Source organism: Eutrema salsugineum, unplaced genomic scaffold, assembly GCF_000478725.1.
Source record: "Eutrema salsugineum unplaced genomic scaffold, Eutsalg1_0 scaffold_11, whole genome shotgun sequence".
Classification (NCBI taxonomy): Eukaryota; Viridiplantae; Streptophyta; class Magnoliopsida; order Brassicales; family Brassicaceae; genus Eutrema; species Eutrema salsugineum.
The window spans coordinates 8145669-8166263 of NW_006256901.1; the positions used below are offsets into that span (position 1 = coordinate 8145669).

The 20595-nt window shown below is 34.5% G+C and overlaps 1 protein-coding gene and 1 pseudogene across 1 annotated transcript; both read left to right on the top strand.

Annotated features, from left to right (window-relative positions):
• The first annotated feature begins 17506 nt into the window (after nucleotides 1-17506).
• Nucleotides 17507-18052, top strand: LOC112089823 (zinc finger MYM-type protein 5-like). The gene has a single exon (XM_024160580.1). The coding sequence runs from the start codon at nucleotides 17507-17509 to the stop codon at nucleotides 18050-18052; it is 546 nt and encodes a 181-aa protein (XP_024016348.1).
• Nucleotides 18053-19449: 1397 nt separating this feature from the next.
• On the top strand, nucleotides 19450-19904 carry LOC112089824 (annotated as a pseudogene).
• The last annotated feature ends 691 nt before the right edge of the window (nucleotides 19905-20595 follow it).

Genomic DNA, 20595 nt, shown 5'->3' on the forward strand with positions numbered 1-20595 from the left:
CTTAACTCACGCCCTGCATATGTACACAATACACAAAGTGCACATAGATTCCCCAGTATACGAACAATGTATATGCAACAGTAAACACTAACATTAATCACCATAGAAGTCAAATACATATGTTTTATCCCAACTAGTCTACTTAAAGGTTACACAAGTCTCTTGGTTTAGTATTCTACATCCCAACGCATGAAAACACAAGAGATTACTGCAAAAATAACTAAAAAAACACAAAGTAGGATATCAGAACCTCAATTAGCAAGTGCTTCTTTCACTCCAGCAATTTCACTCTGAATGAACCCTATGAACTCCTCGATCTCGCTAATGGTCTTCTCGGTTGCAGCAAGGCGATCCTCCAATGCATACAGACGATTCTCATATGATTGCAGAAGGGCTGTTCGGTTGTCACGGAACATGCTTTCGCTCTGCTTGTCAATTCGTATTTGAAGAATGGTCAGCTGCTCTTCAATGGCTAGATCCCACCATTTGGAGATGTGACCCGGTTTATCCTACACATATGACAAACGAAAACTTCAGTTATACTTGATGAATAACATTAAAACTATACACATATTGAGAAAAACCTCATTAAAACTATACACATTCGCCTAATATATCAGGGCAACTATAGAACTTCCTGCCAAACGTCTCTGGAGCTGTAGACTCTTCCAATCTACATCGAAGGCCGCAATAGCATCGTTCAGGTATCCCAAAGTCTCCATCAGCTTTGGCACACCCGCTGTCATAGCTTGCTTTGGAAGATGAGCTGTTGGTGTAGCTTATCGGCATTACTCTGTAGAGATCAAGCAAACAAACTTAGAAGTTAACAAACAAAAAACTAAAACAGATACGACCACATAATAACTTTGCAGCTAAAAACAAAACAACAAAAACAAGCTTTCCAAAAAATATTTCTTACTCGCTAAACAACAAAATAACAAAAAAGGTAAATCTTGAAATAAAGAAAAAATCGAAATATTTTTACTTACGTGCTCACGGAATCTGTGAAAAAAGTTTTTTTACTTAGATCTGTTAAAAAAACAGTAAAGCAAAAGGACAAAAGAACAAAAGAACAATTTTAAAGGACAAACCAGTAAACAATAAGATACGGACTAAACAGAGAATGTAATGGCGAATAACTCACAGATCTGGAGAGATAACTAAGAACGATGAAGACACCGGCTGAGATCTGCAGCAACAATATATGTATTGATATATATGAAACAACATATGCATCAGAAACAGAAAAGAAGAGATGGGGAGCGCCGGGAAAGGCTTACTGCGAGAGATAGTCGCGGCGAGAGAGACCAGAGTGCAGCGCCGTTTTACAGTGATCTAGGTTTTTTTATTTATGGTAACGACTGGTAAGTTTCTTTATATACTATGTTAAAAATTCCGGTTAGGTTAATTATTCTGGTTTGACTAGACTTCGATCCGTAGTCTGCTGAGCAGACTGATAAAAAAGTCTGCAGCCCTAGTTTAAAACTTTTCACTTTTATGTTTATCCTAGATGGTTAAAAATGATTCATATTTATTAAATTATAATTTTTATAGATCATACTTGTTGACATTTGATTTATAGAAACAAACTTCAGTTTACATTATTTTTATATAATTTTTAAATTTAAAAATAAGATTTAATAATATAGTAGACTTCTTTATCAGTCTGCTCAGCAGACTGATAAAGAAGTCTGCAGCCCTAGTTTAAAACTTTTCACTTTTTATGTTTATCCTAGATGGTTAAAAATGATTCATATTTATTAAATTATAATTTTTCTAGATCATACTTGTTGACATTTGATTTATAGAAACAAACTTCAGTTTACATTATTTTTATATAATTTTTAAATTTAAAAATGAGATTTAATAATATAGTAGACTTCTTTATCAGTCTGCTGAGCAGACTTCATTAGTATTGGCAGACTTCGAAGGGTTATAATCGTAATTGAGACATCCGTTTTATTGTTTACTCATGTAGGAGATAATGGTAATTTCTCTACCCCTCTGACCTATTTTTGCAATAGGTTGAATTTGGGGTATACTTTTGCATTTGGAATCAAATTGTGGCCTATTTTTAGCAATTCCCCCATTAAATATATGGATATAAATCAAAAGTATATTTAGTTTCTTTACTTATTAAAATATTAAAATATATTCTATTATTTTAAATAATAATCAATCCATATATATGAAAAAATCAATTTCAACTTTTGCAATATTTTTCATTTGTATTTTCATTATTATTTAGTATCATTTTCGAAAATCAGTTCAATTATTTATATAAAAAATAAAATTATGTTTTCAAAATTTAAATTATTTTTTTTAACGGGTTGGCCCAAAAATAGTTTAGTAAATTGTGAAATATATTAAGTAGACGGGTTTTTCCATTTTGACAATCCTATATATAATCATTGTTAACACATATTATATAAGTTATTCACTAAAAATGATAGTTTGATCTCTAATAAAATATTCAAAATTAAATTTTTATTTTATGAATATATATATATATATTAGATTTTAATCCATATTGGTATGTATATAAGTATATATATATATCTATATATTAATATCATATCACTTTCATATTTAAAAAAGCTACTAATAATTAAACCGCATAATAATATATATAAGTAAATATCGATTGTGTGATATTTATATAGGTATTGTTATCTAATTGTCACCAATTTTATTTATTTATATTTTTTGGTAAAAAACTTTTGTCACCAATTTAATTTAACAAAAAAATTAAATTAAATTTAAAGATAATTAAAAAAACATTACCCCGCATAATAGGCGGGTTAATTCCTAGTATCACTACAAGAAAACAATCGTTTTCAAACGGTTTGTTACGACGGTTTAAAAATCGTCGTAAAAACCAACGGTTTTACGATGACTTTACGACGAAAAAACAACACGTCGTAAAACCGTTGTAAAAAAAAATCGTCGTAAATTCATCGTAAATTCGTCGTATAATTTACGACGTTTTACGACGATTATACATCGATAAAGGGAGATTATATTTTACATCGTAATTCGTCGTAAAATCGTCGTAACTCTACGACGAATTTACAACGAACGTATTCTGATGTATCATTACGATGGTTTTACGTCTAAAAAAGGTAGTTGAAAAACAATTTAAACATGTTTACCTACCCAATGTTGTTGAAATATTTTATCGCACAATTGACGTAAAAACCATCGTAATTTTGTAAAAAGTCGTCATAAAAGCGTCGTAATGCCTGAAATTTTGTTATAAATACATCTTCATTTCTTCTTTCATTCACAACATCATCATTCAAACATAAAAGCATCAGCATCCCAGAGACACATTTGAATCTCTTAAACCTTATTATAGTGTTTATTTTTAGTTTAGAGACTGTGTTTAAAAATCCGATATATTGGGATGTCCATTGATGGAAACCCGAATGAGTTTCTTTAAAAAAAAAAGAAATAATAATATAATAAGGTTTGTCCATTCACATGGTTACACGTGGCACAAGACTGTCTCTTATATTGTCTAAACAATAGAGAAAGAGAGTTTTTTTGAGTTTTTTTGGAGATGTCTATATACGAGCTAAGAAGCTGGATGTATATGCGTAAAGATTCAGAAGGGGCGTTGACAGAAGAATTCAAAAACAGGTTAGAAATATTCATGTATCAACCCACAAATATGGAGAGAACCAAAGAAAGCGGGAAGATATTTTGTCTATGTTTGAAATGCAAGAATACAAGGTATATACTAACCAAAACTGTGTGGACGCATTTATTAAATAGAGGGTTCATGCCGCAATATTTTATTTGGTATCTACATGGAGAAGGGTATGGCAGTAATACTCATGATGGGAATGGTGGTAGTAGTAGTAATAATCAAAGTCATGTTGATTTTGATGAATCAAATTATGGTCAGCCTAATGATCAGTATCAATTTGATTAAGGTCTAGATCATGATAGGATGAATGAGATGGTGACTGATGCATTTCATGAAACGCATACTGGTATTGATTTTGAGGAACCCAATGTAGATGCCAAACGATTTTATGATTTGTTAAACAATGCTAATCAGCCAATCTACGAAAGATTTAGAGAATGTATGTCTAAATTATCGTTGGCAGCTAGGATGATGTCAATTAAAACAGATCATAACCTTGCTGAGGTTTGCATAGATGATTGGGCTGATCTTCTGAAAGAGTATCTACCGGAGGATAACTTGGCAGCGGCAACATACTATGAAATATAGAAGTTGATTTTTAGTCTTGGTCTACCTTCTGAGATGATATATGTATGTGTTGATAATTGTATGATTTTCTGGAAAGATGATGATCAGCTGCAGGAATGTCAATTTTGCCAAAAACCAAGATACAGGCTGCAAACTGGTCGGCGTAAAAAGATACTGTACCAACGTATGTGGTATCTCCTTATAACTGATAAGTTGAAACGATTTTATCAATCTGAAAGAACAGCTACATCGATGAGATGGCATGCAGAACATACACAAGTAGATGGAGAAGTTGCTCATCCATCAGATGCAAAGGCATGGAAAAACTTCAATACAGTATACCCAGATTTTGCTAAGTTCAAACGGAATATCTATCTTGGTCTGTGCACTGATGGTTTTAGTCCATTTGGTATGTCTGGTAGGCAATATTCATTATGACCAGTAATCCTGACCCCTTATAACCTTCTTCCAGATATGTGCATGCAAAGGGAATTTATTTTCCTTAATATTTTTGTTCCAGGTCCCAATCATCCGAAGCGAGCTCTCAATGTATTTCTGCAGCCACTCATACATGAGCTGAATCAGTTATGGTATACCGGCGTTCGAACATATGACTGTTCAACAGGGAAAAATTTTACTATGCGGGCTGTGCTTATGTGGACAATAAGCGATTTCCCCGCTTATGGTATGCTATCAGGATGTACTACATATTGGAGGTTATCTTGTCCTTATTGTCTTGATCGAACTGATGTGTTTCAGCTAAAACATGGTAGGAAAACCTGTTAGTTTGATTGTCACCGGAGGCTTTTACCGGATAACCATCCATATCGGAGGAACAAGAGGTTATTTAGGAAGAACAAAAGTGTATGTGTCCCTCCACCTGTATATTTAACAGGAGCTGATATTGAAGCCCAAATCGAGCATTGGGGGGCAGTGGAAATAGTAACGCGTGGGGAAACTGGCACACTCCTGCAAATATGCCTAGATGTTATGGAGTTCATCATAATTGGCACAAAAAAAAGTATTTTTTGGCTACTACGTATTGGAAAGATCATCTGCTCAGACACAATCTTGATGTCATGCACATTGAGAAAAACTTTTTTGATAACATCATGCATACAGTTATGAACGTGACGAGAAGAACAAAAGAAAATGGTAAGTCAATATTGGACTTGCCTGATTTATGCAATAAAATTGAGTTGCATATACTGAGAAACGGGAAAGCACCAGTTCCTGTATTTCGGTTGAGTGCAGATCAGAAGTCAGCATTGTTCAAATGGGTTTCAGCTGACGTTAAGTTTCCTGATGGGTTTGTTTCTAATCTTTCTAAATCTGTTGAGAAGGAGGTAAAGTTTGCAAGGATGAAAAGTCATGACTGCCACGTGTTTATGCAACGATTATTTCCATTTGCATTTGCTGAACTCTTGCCTAAAAATGTCCATGAAGCTGTTGGAGTTAAAATAATTACTACTTCACTACACTCTATTCCTATTATCCTTTTTGTACATATTTAAATTTTATCTAATATATTATATATATATATATATATATATATATGCAGGCATTGGTGCTTTTTTCGGAATCTTAGTACACGAACATTATCAGCTGATGTCATAGCACAACTGGCATCGAATATTCCAATCTTGTTTTGCAATTTGGAAAAGATTTTCCCGCCATCATTTTTTGATGTTATGGAACACCTTCCTGTTCATCTCCCTCATGAAGCAGAGCTCGGTGGACCGGTTCAGTATAAGTGGATGTATCTGTTCGAGCGTTTCATGAAGCATCTTAAGGGTAAAGCCAAAAACCTAGCTAAAGTGGAAGGTTCAATTGTGGCGGGAAGCTTAACGGAAGAGACTTCGCACTTTACTTCGTACTATTTTGCACCAAAATTACGAACACGCAAAAGAGTTACTCGTCGATATGATGATGGAGGAGTTGGCAAACATATGCAGTTGAGGGTGTACCTAACATATTCTCGCCGATCGGACGTCTTAGTGGAAAAGTGAAGGAAGTTTGGTGGTCCAATGAAAAAGATTATCATAGTGTACATACGTACATCCTGCTAAACTGCAAAGAATTATCGTCGTACGAGAGGTATATTTTTTCACTATATATATATATATATCTATATAGAAGTCGGTGTTTTAACGTATATACTTATTTAATGCAGAACAATCGTGACAAGATTAAAGAATGCATATTCGGGGTTTCTGAAACTGAAATCAATGATCGTAAAGATCAACACTATACCCAGTAGTTAAAAGCGCAAGTACGTATATATATATATATATATATATATATATATATATATATATATATATATATATTGGTACAAGATATGCATATTTGCAAAATTAAGAAATTAAAGCAAGTTTTTTTGTGATTAGGTGGACCCGAATGATCCGGATGAATATCCAACATGGTTTCATGAGTTACTCTTAGGTCCGATGGCAAAAATAACGACAGCCTCCATGTATTTCACTCTGGGCTATGTTTTTCATACATACAGTCACGGTGCAAAGCGGGCGACAACCAACTATGGAGTTTGTGTGAGAGGTGAAATATATTTTTATGGAGTTCTGGAATAAATAATTAAAGTAGAGTATCCTGGATTGTTAAGGCTGAAAACTGTTATCTTCAAAGTTGACTGGTTCGATCCAACTGTTGGAAGAGGGGTACGACTAAACAAATTTGGAGTTGTTGATGTGAACAAATCACGACGGTACAACAGGTTTGAGCCATTTATATTAGCTTCTCAAGCGGAACAGGTGACATTTCTGCCATACCCCCGAGTTCGAGCAACATGAATCTCATGGTTAGCAGTTTTTAAAGTGGCCTTGAGGGGCAAGATTGTAGGGGTTGAGGATGTTCCACTGCAACAAGACACTTGCGTAGATCTGACTGAACCAGATTGCGATGAGGAGATTTTCTTAATTGACCCTCAGAACAGGCAAGTTGAAGATCTCCCCGATGATACATAAGAAGAAGGTGAATCTGATGAATTTGATGAAACCGAGGACGATGATGAAGATTTGGCGGAAGACGACGCTGATGGTGATGAAGAACATCGAAAAAATGAATCTGAATGATTTTCATGCATGGTTTTCAGAGATGTTTGTTAATAAGTAATTTTAATTGTATTTGTTTGAAATTTGTTTTACTAATTTAAACCATTACGACGGTTTTACGACGATTTATAGAGTTTTCCTAAACCTTGAGTGAACTCTTATACCCTGATTGAATAGTGTATGAGCATTATGACTACGACGAGTGGTCGTAAATTTGTCGTAATATTATGATGATTTTACAACAAACTGCAAAAAATGTCGTAATGTTCAAATCCCAAATTTTGAATCTTTTATATCTGATTGGTTTTTAACTATTTCACAAATGTTTTTGATAGGTTATCTTATTTTATATGAAAAGTATTCATTCTGATAGAAATCAGAAATTCGAAAAAATTCATACATATTTACAAGTTCATGCATGTTTTTGTAAATGTTAAGTAAAAGGTTATATATTAGATAGGATGATTGAAATATTTGTTATCTCATTCAACAAATCAGTCATACATGTAAAGTGATGAACTGATTCTAATATGTTAGTTTAAAATCAGTTTTGCATTGTCTTTAATGCAATAAGCCTTTTGAAAGATTTAGGGTTTGATAACTTTTTCAAATAACATCGTACAACCGTCGTACAAGCGTCGTAATATTACAACGTTTTTACGACAATTATTCATCAAACCGTCGTTAAACCGTCGTAATGTTCATGTCGATCATACCTCTGACAGCCGCTGAATTGACTCCAGATCCGAGGTACGAGGGTATAAATGTCTGTGTATTTTGACAGTTTTACGATAGTTTGATGAACAATCGTCGTAAAATCGCCGTAATGCTCAAACGCTGTGAGCATGCCACGTGGCTTGTCATGCACTGGTACGTTGGTTTTACAACCAAATCGTCATAAAATCGTCGTATTTACGATGATTTTATGACGATCACAAAATCTATATTAGGAGCGCGAGTTTCTCTTCCTTCGTCGTTCATTCCTCACATCTCTCTCTCTCTACACACTGCTCTCTCTCTCTCTAGCCCTCCCTTCTTCCTCTCTCCCATCCTTTCCTTCGTAAGTTTTTTTTTTAATTTTTTTCTTTAGTTTTAATTTATATTTCTGTTATTAAAATTAATAGTTAAATAAAATCCGTTATATATATTTACTAATTATATTTAATTTTAATTTGTAGATAGTTCAGATGGCTCCCCACACCAAGAGATTCCACTACCGGAACATTGTTCATCCGGACGGTAGCGGCCCGTCCAACTCAGCTAAAGAGTCCGCCATCCCGGCATCTTCGAGAACACAACCTACGGTTTCGCAACCGATGATTGTCCCACCGCCTCCATCGCGACCACCACCAGCTGCACCAGCCCCAGCCCCAATCCAGCCTCCACCGTATGCCCAATATACGGTTGAGAATCTTCTACAGCAACTGGGTCGTGGTAGTATGAAGAAACTCGATCCGGATCAAACCCCGGAGACGTTTTGGTATGATTTTTTATTTTTTTACAAATTTTTGATTAAGATATTTATATTTATAATTATTTAAACATCTAAAAAAAATTTTAACGACTAGGTTTACGACCGACAACCAAGTCGGTCGGAGCGTTGCCGACATCATCAAGGGGTTCTTCGTACAACCTCATAGCAGCTTTAAGAAGCTGGATCAGCCTACTTATAACACTTGGTTCAAGTGTTTCGCGGTAAATTCTTTAAAATTATGCATTGTATTATTATTTTTTCTCTTTTAAAATAATTACTAACTCTTTTTTTTATATAGCAAAACTAGCATTGCAAAATTTCTGCACACGAACATGTGAAGACGGCCTTCAGAGAGAAGGTCAGAGTTTTAGTGATGGAATCCATCGGCGATACCCCGATCGCTACGGCGACTGGTCATGTCCGGGCAGAGGATCTAGTCGTTATCCGCCAGGAGCTCTACCAGATGCGGACCCAATACGAGACGAAAATCGACCAGTTGTACGGTCTCTTCGAGATTATGGGCGTCGATAACCTGTTGCTCCAGGCACAGTTGGACAGGTTGCGGGCAACTGAAGTCTTCGGCGCATCTTCTTCATCTTCTAGGAGGCAACCACCGGTGCAGACGGACGAGGAGATGTTCCGATCTCTCGGGGTTGATCCCCCCTAGAGCCGGGGATCAGACGCCAGAAACCTCCAACCGAAGAGCCGGCAAGGAATATGTGGTTGACCAAGACGGGGATCCGAAGCAGGACGATGCAAGGATAGACGACATTAGTGTAGATTTAGGTCTTTGATAGGTTTTTTTGTAAATAATGTAATTTTATTATTTTGAATTTTAATTAAATTTAAATATTAATTTCTTTTTTTTATTTCAATTAAAATTTAATTCGGATCAAATAATTTTTTTTTAAATATATTTACAAATCGTCGTAATATATTTATTATTTATTTAATAAATTGTCGTAAAATTATTGTAAAATAGTATATAAAAATACGACCCAATTACAATTGTATATTCATCGTATATTCGTCATATATTTTATGACGGTTTTACGTCGAAAAGAATAAAAAATTATACGACCGAATTACGACCATATGTTGGTCGTATATCCTACGTCGATTATTTACGACGATTTTACGATGTTTATGCTGAAAAACAAATCATGGCAAATCGATGTAAAGTCGTCGTAACTGTTACGACGCTTTTATGACTACGATGATTTTACGACTATTTTAAATCGTCCTAGATTATACAACGATTTTACGACGAAATAACGATGCATTTACGACGGTTTAGAAACCGTCGGAAATTTGTCGTAATAGGAGTTTTACAACGAATTTACGACGATTTCGGCGGTTGTAAAAGGGTGTTTATCTTGTAGTGTATGGGTTATCATGGTCCTCTTTTTAACTGGGGTAATAAGAGATCAAATGATCTAATATGTAGGAAGCTTGACAGAGTGATGATTCATGAAGTCTGGTTGTTGAACTCTCCTTCTTCATACTGCATTTTCGAGCCAGGTGGGTGTTCGGATCACCTCCGCTTCAGGGTACATATAAAGACTAGTGATGTAATTGCAAAGAAAAAACCGTTCAAGTTCGCAAACGTGGTTGCGACGCTACCTGGTTTTTTGCCTATATGGTAGCTGATTTCTGAAAGACACACAACCTCTCTTCATCTCAACGTCTGCACTGTTTCGATTCTCCAAGAAGCTCAAAGGCTTAAAAGGATCCATCAGGACACTTTCACGAGAGAATCTAAACAATTTATCGACAAAGGTAAAAGAAAGTTTTGAAACTTAATGTGAGAAGCAAGAGTTGACTATGTTGATACCCACTCTAGCCAATCAGGAGAATGAGAAAGAAGCTTTGGCTCGATGGGAACATGTTGCAAGACTAGAAGAAGGATACATGAAGCAGAAATAAAAACTACATTGGTTTAGTGTGGGAGATAAATGCACCAAAGCGTACCACTATGCAGTCAAAACGAGGCAAGCAAGAAATGCCATCAGAGAGATTAGAACACACTCGGGAGGGGTTGTTAAAAGTCAGGAGGAAATCAAGCAAGAAGCTGCGAGATTCTTTGAGGAATTTTTGAACAAAGAACCAGAGAACCTTCAACATATGGAAGAGCATACACTCGCGGAGATGTTAAACTTCAAATGCTCTGCATTAGATCAAGAGTTTTTAGTCAGGGAGGTCACAGAGAAGGAGATACACGATATTTTATTTGGTATGGCTAGTGAAAAATCTCCTGGACCAGCTGTAGAATTCTACAAACAGGCATGGCCAATTATTGGCAAAGACTTTGTGGTAAGCATTCAAGCATTCTTTGCTACAGGTTTCTAACCCAAGGGAATCAATTCGACTAACCTGGCGCTAATTCCAAATAAAAAAGAAGCTTTAGAGATGAGGGACTATATAGGCTGATATCTTGTTGCAATGTGCTATACAAGGTTATTTCCAAGATTATTGCAAACCGATTGAAACTTATCTTGCCTCAGTTCATAGCTCCAAATCAGTCTGCATTCGTAAAAGATAGACTTCTTATTGAGAATCTTCTATTAGCCTCCGAGCTTGTAAAGGATTATCATAAAGAATCTATCTCGCCTTGCTGTGCCATGAAGATAGAAATTTCTAAAGCCTTTCATTCGGTCCAATGGGATTTTTTGCTCTCTATTCTGAAAGCCCTGGACTTCCCATCACAGTTTAGTCATTGGATCAACATTTTTGTATCCACTGCATCCTTCTCGGTCCAAGTTAATAGAGAGTTGGCTGGATATTTTGGAAGCAAGCGAGGGTTAAGACAGGTATGTTTTCTATCGCCGTATCTCTTTGTTATCTGTATGAATGTCCTCTCCAAGATGATTGCAGCTGACCGAAAAATTGGTTATCATCCGAAGTGCAAGAACATGAATCTTACTCACCTCTGTTTTGCTAATGATTTGATGGTATTCTCAGATGGAAGACTTGATTCTATGGAGGGTATTATCACGGTATTTGATGAATTCACCAAGGTATCAGGACTTCAGATCAGCTTGAAAAATCAACAGTGTATATTGCTGGTGTAACATGAGATCTAAGAACGACGACACTTGAACATGTACCGTTTATGTCAGGAACTCTTCCGATTCGATATTTAGGTTTGCCACTTCTCACCAAAAAAATGACAAGAAGCGATTATGCTCCCCTCATTGATGGAATTCGATGCTGAGTACATTCTTGGACAGCTCGTTTTCTATCATTTGCAGGATGTATACAGCTTTTAACCTCAGTGATTTCAAGCTTAACTAACTTCTGCGTATAAGCTCCTGAGAGGATGTCTTGATGAGATTGAGAGGATTTTCTCAGCTTTCTTGGGGTCAGGACCAGATTTTAATACCAAGAAGGCCAAGGTAGCCTGGAGTGATGTTTGTTACCCATGGAAGGAAAGGGGCTTAGAGCTAAAAAAACATCAGAGAGGCAAATGATGTATGTGTGTTGAAACTGCTCTGGAAAATTCTAACAAATAAAAAGTCGTTCTGGGTCGGTGGATTCATTCTCACTACATACAGGGTTTGTCTATTTGGCCCATTAAAGACCCTACAAGCTCATCCCCAGGCCCTTGGATGTGGAAACAGATACTGAAAATCAGAGACAAAGCCACAGAGTTCTTGCGAATAGATATACGAAATGGGAAAACTACTTATTTCTGGTATGATCATTGGAGCCCAATGGGTAGAATTCTGAATATAACGGGAGAAAGAGGCTTTGTAGATCTTGGACTAAACTCAAAATCTATGGTTGCAACAGCTCTTGGCTTACATCTACGATGACATCGTTTTCTCATCTTTAACATAATAGAAGATGAGATTGAAGCAGCTCGTCTTACGTACCAGCCGGAGGAGAATGATATTGTTCTTTGGAGACAAAGAAGTGATTAATACAAGCATCACTTCAGTACATGTGAAACTTGGGACCAGATTTGACAATTGAAGCCAGCTGTTCTAAGTGTGGTTTAGTCACAATACCCCCAAGTTTAGTCACAATACCCCCAAGTTTGCATTCTAAGTGTGGTTTAGTCACAATACCCCCAAGTTTGCATTCTAAGTGTGTATCTCGATCCTCAACAGATTGCCAACTGGTGATCGCATGTTAAGTTGGAACCCTTAGCTATACACTTCATGTGTCTTCTGTCTACACCCACTGGAAAGCAGGGACCACCTGTTTTTCGACTGCCCCTACACATCGCAGTTTTGGACTACTCTTGCTAGAACACTACTTGGCGATCCATTTACGTGCAACTGGGAGGACATACTTGCTTACCTAACTCACCATATGTGGGATCTTCTAAGGGGTTTCACCATCAAATAGGAAACATGGAGATAATCGATCAACGCCAGAGCAATTAATAAAAATCATAGACAAGGGTATGGAGAATAGATTTAACTCTATTCATCTACAAGGGGACTAGAAATATGAAGATGGTTGTCAGCTCTGGATTGCATCAAGTTCACCAACCTAAGTTTTTCTCAGTTTTTGTAATGCTTTAGCTCCTTAAAAATTTCGAACTCTGCAAACATCCTAGATGTAAAAATGTTTTTTTAACATTCATTAAAAAAAAAAAAATAATTCAATTCTGTTAACCTGGTTTAAGGGGTGTTTGGATTCGGGTGTGCTTGAGAATAGGATAATTTTTAAGTTTTTATTTGAAGAATGGGTAGTTTTAAGTTTTTATTAGTTTTTGGGTAGTTTTGGTGGGGCCATATTTTCAAAACCCCAAAGTTACCCTTGTGTCATAAAGAGAGATAGAGATTGAGAGATATGTCTTTTAGAGAGAGACAGATACAGAAAACCACGTAGTCCCAACAAAAAGTGTCTACACATGCTTATACACCCAGAAATAAATATATTTTTTCTCTTTCTCTTTACTACTTTTATGAAGAAAAAAAATAATTATTTTCTCTCTCTTACTTTTTTAGAAAACTCCCTCCTCAAATCTTTGATCATATATTTAATTGAATGAGTTGGCGAAATAGCTCAAAATCGACCTATAATAAATATTATAGGTCTAAAAGATCTAAAATAACTAGAGTAACTTTATAATTTTCAAAAACCCAATTATATCCTTAAAAGCATTTGGTAGGAATAATGTAATAACCAAAATGCTATTACTATTTTGGCGCCACGTATGCAAAAGTTGCGTTTATTTACAATTCGACCAGCGTTTAACTACGAGTTGTGCCACGGTAGATTTATTGGTCGATTTTGTAAATCTGTCACGCTATTGATGATAGACTTGTGACTACGATAGAGTTGTTTGCGTGTGACAAACTTATCGTTCTATATAGTGACAAATTTAGAACGAACGATAGATTTACTTGACAGACTTATTTTTTGGTAGACATATTTAGTTAGATTTTATTTTTATGGTGAGATTATTGTTGGTGCTACAGATTTCCAAATTTTTTGGATAGATTTATGTCTACCTAATGACAGATTTACTGAAAAACGATAGAGTTTTGGATAAGAGGTGACAGAGTTATAAAAAACTTAATAATTACTATAATTGCTTTCTAGTTGTGACAGATTTATTTGAAGAGACGACAGATTTTGTTTTCGAACGATAGATTTGTGTTGGAATGACAGTTTTAATTTCTGTTATGACAGAGTTGTTAATTTATTATAATTACTCAACTAACATTTTAGTGGTGGCAGACTTATATGATATTGGTGCCAGAGTTATACATATTTGGTGGTAGATTTGTTGTTTTATATGTAATGGTGGAAGATTTATTTAGAAAACTACGTAACAGACTTATAATTTACTAGACTAGACTAGCCTAGCACGTAACGTCAGTTTTGCGATGATAGCTTTAGTAATTCTGTCGTCAAAGAGTGTATAATAGATGTTAAATGAGCTACATTGACTTGCCTAATACGTGTTTCTTCGAAGGTTTGTGGTAGATTCGAATTGTAATAAATCGTTTGTTATGTGGTGTTAACTTACAAAATAATTCACGTAGTGGCAGATTTAAAGTCATTTGATGGAAGAGTTATTTAATTGATATAGTTGTTATTAATTGTTTCTTTTCTCACTCTTAGTGGATTTTGGGTTTCTGTTGATCAATTACAAGGAGGTACACAGGAGGTACACATTCATTTGATAGAAGAGTTATTTAATTGATATAGTTGTTAATAGTTGTTAACTTAGCAATTTTTTCTTAACTAACATTACGTACTCTTCTCACGTGCCTTTGTTAACTCAGTTATGTACTCTTCTCAGTTACGTACTCTTCTCACGTGCCTTTCTTAATGTGTCCTCGTTTTCCTTTTAAACAAAACAGAAAGAAACAATGAAATCTATTTCTTTTGTGGCAATAGTGACGATCATGATTCGTGATTTGATGAAACAAGCTTCCTCAATTAGGCTTCTTAAAAAATGAAACAGAACTTTTTTTACAAATCTAAGCCCATTTACATCAATCTTGAGCTATACCGATTCTGCAAAACTATACACATTAGTTGATCACATTTTGGCCTCTCTATTCTTCTTTGGTCTCTCTCATCTTTAGTCTTTACTATAGCGAACATCATATGATCCGCCTCCACAATCTTGTAGTACCAAATACATTGAAAAAAAACTCTTATCTTCACTGAATCTTCAAGAGGTTATCATCCAACCAAAAATGTAAGAAAACTAGAACGGGAGACAATATGAGTCACTACGAACAATGAATCATGAATTTTTCGTGAAATTAGATAATGGCATTTTTTGTAATGAAACAAAAAGAAAATGGTGTATAAGAGTTTGACCATGAATTTTAAGTTGAGAGTTCACCTATGTGTTATTTTAGTAAATACACTACTTTTCTAAGTTGTTTGAGGTAATTTTCCTATTTAATTCTAAACAATGAATCAGATTACAACATATACATATAAAAATTATAATTTTTTTTTCTACACATATAGAAATTTAAATTTTTTTAAAAAGATATTATTAACATGTATGTGGTGTACACCTAGACGTGTACACCTATGCAGTGTACATCTATGCGGTGTACATATATGCGGTGTACACCTATGCAGTGTACACCTATGCGGTGTACACTTATGCAGTATATATGTATGTGTGGTGTACATAAATGTTGTGTATTCATATGTGATGTACGTGTATGCGATATACATATTTTAAACCATTACAATTGAAATAAATTTTTTGCTAATTGGTGTACACAACACATGTGAAAGAAGTGTACACATCATTTAGGATACTAAACACACAAAAGAGATATTAAACCGTTAAAGAAAAACATAAATTATAACAATAGTACCAAAATATAAATGTAGAAATTTATACCCTAAATGGATAATAGTTAACCCAAATTGAATCACGTATATTATGGCTACCATATAGAACAATCAACTATAGAAATTTAAACCCTAAATAGATACTAGCGAACCCAATATTGAATAACATAAACTCTAAACCTTAAATAAATAATAAACCTAAACCTTATCCTAAACCCTAAAAATAAATAATAACGTAAATCCTAAACTTAAACCTTAATCTCAATCCAAATTGAATAACATAAACCATAAACCTTGATGGATAATATACAACCAATTTAGGATACTAAACATGTACACAAGAGGGATATTAAACCGTTAAAAAACATAAAGTACAACAACTGTAACAATATATAAATGTAGAAATCTATACCCTAAATTGGTAATAGCGAACCCAAATTGAATCACGAAAAATTTTGCTACCATATAGAACAATCAACTATAAAATCTAAATCCTAAACGGGTACTAGTCAGAGGCGTGCTTACTATATAGTGAAAAAGGCCGTCGCCTCGAGCCCCCAATATATGTAAATTTTTTAGGGCCCCTATTTTCAAATAAGGTGGTTAAATGTTTTAAGGTTTGTTTTCTTATTTTTGTTAATTAATTATAGAATAGATAAAAAAAGAAAAGAATAGATTTAGGAAATTAATTAAGATTACGTTCTCCCAACAAGTTTAGGAAATTGATTAAGATTTGCTTATAATATTTTAAAATAAGATCAAAACCTTAAAGCCCAAGAGAAGAAAAAAAAACCCTAAATATGAGTAATGGTAATTTGGTCATTTTTTTTCACCCTAAACTTAAAGATTTCGGCCCCTTCCCTATATAAAGGCTAGCCACCTTCTTCTGAGAGACACAAAGAGTTAACGCAGTGAAACTCTATAAAAACCTTTGCAGTATCAGTTTAAAATTAGTCTGAGTGAGGGTTTTGCTGAGTCGTTTACCAGCAACTCAGATCGAGCTAAGTGTTGATCTTCATACCTCTGAAAAGATCTCGCTGCAAGGAATCCATAGCAGTTTGCAGATCATAAATCCGAGGTAAGCCCCGTTTTTTACGAGAGCTGAAAGTTGGCGAAAAATCATTTTTTCTGCAAACCCAGAAAATTCTGCAAATCTGATTTTTTTTAGTTTCACAGAGCCAACTTGAGAGAAGTTTATTTAATTTTAATAAAACAAATTTTAGACAATAAATGAATATTTAATGAGTTTTATTCTTATTAAAAGCCGTTAAGTGCTTGTAAATCAAGCTAGGTTTAAACCGCAAGATTATGGTGTTTTAAACTTCTTCAAAATTTCAGAGACATCTTTACTTCACCTTTTTTATTCTTTTGTTTCAAATATATGTTCTATATATTTTTCTATGAGAATTTGATTTGTTATATTGTTTATTTTCATCATTGATTTTAGAAAAGATGCCTCCAAGAACGTATCCAAGTGGAGCAAAAAAGAGGCAAAAAAAACAGAAAGACGAAGCATATTTGAGATCAGTGCAAGGTTCCATTCACAAGTTTCTTATCAAACCTTCAACTGGAAACCCTACTGAATCTGTGAGAATTGATGATGAGTTTGATGATCTAATGGGAGATGAGAATAAACAAGATGCTGAGAATGTTAATAGAGAAGATGAGAATATTGACATAGAAGAGGATGAAGATCCCGGTGAAGAAGAGAATGAAGATGTGAATGATCACGAGAATATGAATTTAGATTCAGAGAATGCTGAATTTGCAGAGAATCAAAGGATTTTAGATATTTATGATCCTGGAAACTGGGGAAAAATTGAGTCTGGATTCAGAATTGTCATGGTTGAAAAAAATCCTGCTGCAAGACAACCAATTGATTTTATTTTTCCAAAGCAGAAGGCTAGTGGTCGACATTTCTCTCATTCGTACTATATAAAAACTTTGAATAATGGGAAAAAGCAGGACAGGCGTTGGCTCGTTTATCAAAAACCTTAGATAAAATCTTCTGTTTTTGTTGTAAATTGTTCACCCGAGACCAAAATCCTAGTCACATGACACCACGAGACTAGTCGTGAACATATCAAATGCATGAGCCAGTGGATGGAATTTAAATTGAGGCTGCAGAAAAACCAAACAATTGATAAGCATGTGCAACAAGAACTCTACAAAGAGAGGAATCATTGGAAAGATGTGATGATTAGAATTTTTTCGTTAGTAAAAACACTTGCTAAACAAAATTTAGCATTTCGTGGGTCAAACGAAAAGTTAGGAGTAGATGGCAACGGAAATTTCTTGAGTTTCATTGATTCGATGGCTGAGTGGGATCCAGTAATGAGAGAACATGTTCGACGTTTTGAAGATGGAGAATCTCGCTATCATTATCTCAGCAATAGAATTCAGAATGAGTTGATAGCAATGATAGCTGGTGAGATCAAAGGTATGATCATAAAAAGGATTCAAAGCGCGAAATATTTTTCTATCATTGTTGATTGTACTCCAGACATTAGTCACCATGAACAGATGACTCTTATTCTCCGGTGTGTTGATGTTTCAACAACTGTAGCTCAGATAGAAGAATTTTTTCTCACATTCTTGATAGTTGATGATACATCTGGTGAAGGCCTTTTTCGTAAGATTCAGAAAGTGTTGGTTGCTCTTGATTTGAATATTGATGATGTGCGGGGACAAAGATATGATAATGGGTCCAATATGAAGGGAAAACATAAAGGAGTACAAAAGAGATTCCTTGATGTTAATCCACGTGCATTTTATACACCATGTGGTTGTCACAGCCTTAATCTTGCACTTTGTGATATGGCAACGACTTTGAAAAAGCCATTTCGTTTTTTGAGATAATCCAGCGTATTTATTGTCTGTTTGCATCTTCAAATAAACGGTGGGAGAGTCATGTTGAATGCGTTAAGGCAATAAGGTTTCAAGCTCCAAAAATAAGAGATGCTTTAATTTACATAGCAGAAACTTCTGATGATCCAAAAATACAGAGTGATGCTGAGTGTCTTGCGACAAGTGAAACCCATGGGATTGGAAATTATGAATTTTTGTTGTCTATGGTGATCTGGTATAAACTTCTATTTGCTGTTAACACTGTAAGTAAGAGTTTGCAGTCAGAAGACATGAATATTGAAGTGGCTGTTTCTCAGTTGAAAGGACTTGTTACTTTTTTAAAAAAATATAGAGAAACAGGATTTGAGAGTGCAAAATCAGATGTTAGGCAAATAGCAGAATCTATGGAGATTGAAGCCATATTTCCTGAGAAAAGAAAACGTATCAGCAAAAGAAATTTTTTTTTTGACGAGGAATCAGAGACAGTTGACGAAACTGTGAATTTATCTCCTGAAGAGAGCTTTAGAATTTCTTATTTCCTCCAGGTCATGGATCAAGCTCTATTTTCTCTTGAGACAAGATTTGAGCAATTTCAGAAGTATGAACAGACATTTGGTTTCCTATTTGATTTGGAGAAATTGAAGTCAGCAAGTGATGATAGTTTGATGGCATCATGTACCAATCTTGAAGCCTCTTTAAAACATGGGAATCATTCAGATATTATTGGGGATGATTTGTTTTTTGAGCTAACAATTCTAAAAGACTCTTTGCCAAAAGACTTCAAGAGACCCGTTCAAGTGTTGAATTATTTGAAAGGAATGGAAGAGTGTTATCGAAACTCATGGATTGCTTATCAGATATTGCTGACGATTCCAGTTTCAGTTGCCTCGGCTGAAAGAAGTTTTTCAAAGTTGAAGTTGATAAAGTCTTATTTGCGATCAACTATGTCACAAGAAAGATTGAATGGCCTAGCTATCATATTTATAGAAAGAGAACTAGTTAGGGACCTCGATTATGAGAGTTTGGTGAAAGAATTTATTGAAAAAGAAGGAAGAAAGATTATAAATTAATTAGTTTTTTTAGATTAAAGTTTTATTTTTGAATATTATATATAATTTTAAATTATATTATATTTTTTTTTTGGTTAAAAACTTTTTTTTTAATGAAAAAGGCCCCATTTTTCTAGTTTTCCTTAAGTTCCTATAAACCTTCGCACGGCACTGGTACTAGTAAACCCAAATAAAAAAAAATCTAAAGTATGAAAACCGTAAATGACATATAATTATTAAAATATATATCCTAAATAGCTTATAGTGAACCCAAAATGAATAACGTAAACTATGAACCCTAAGAAAAATAAACTAAACCTTGATGAATACTATATAACCATTTGAGGATACTAAACACATATAAGCGATATTAAACCGTTAATGAAAAATATAAAGGACAACAACCGTAAAAAGATATAAATGTAGAAGTCTATATCCTAAATGGGTAATATCATACTCAAATTGAATCATAAAAATATGGTTACCATATAGAATAATCAACTATAAAATTCTAAACCGTAAATTGGTACTAACGAACCCAAATTGACTCACGTAAAATTTGACTACCATATAGAGCAATAGAAATCAAAACTCTAAATAGGTAATAGCGAACCCAAATTGACTAACGTAAACCATAAACCATAA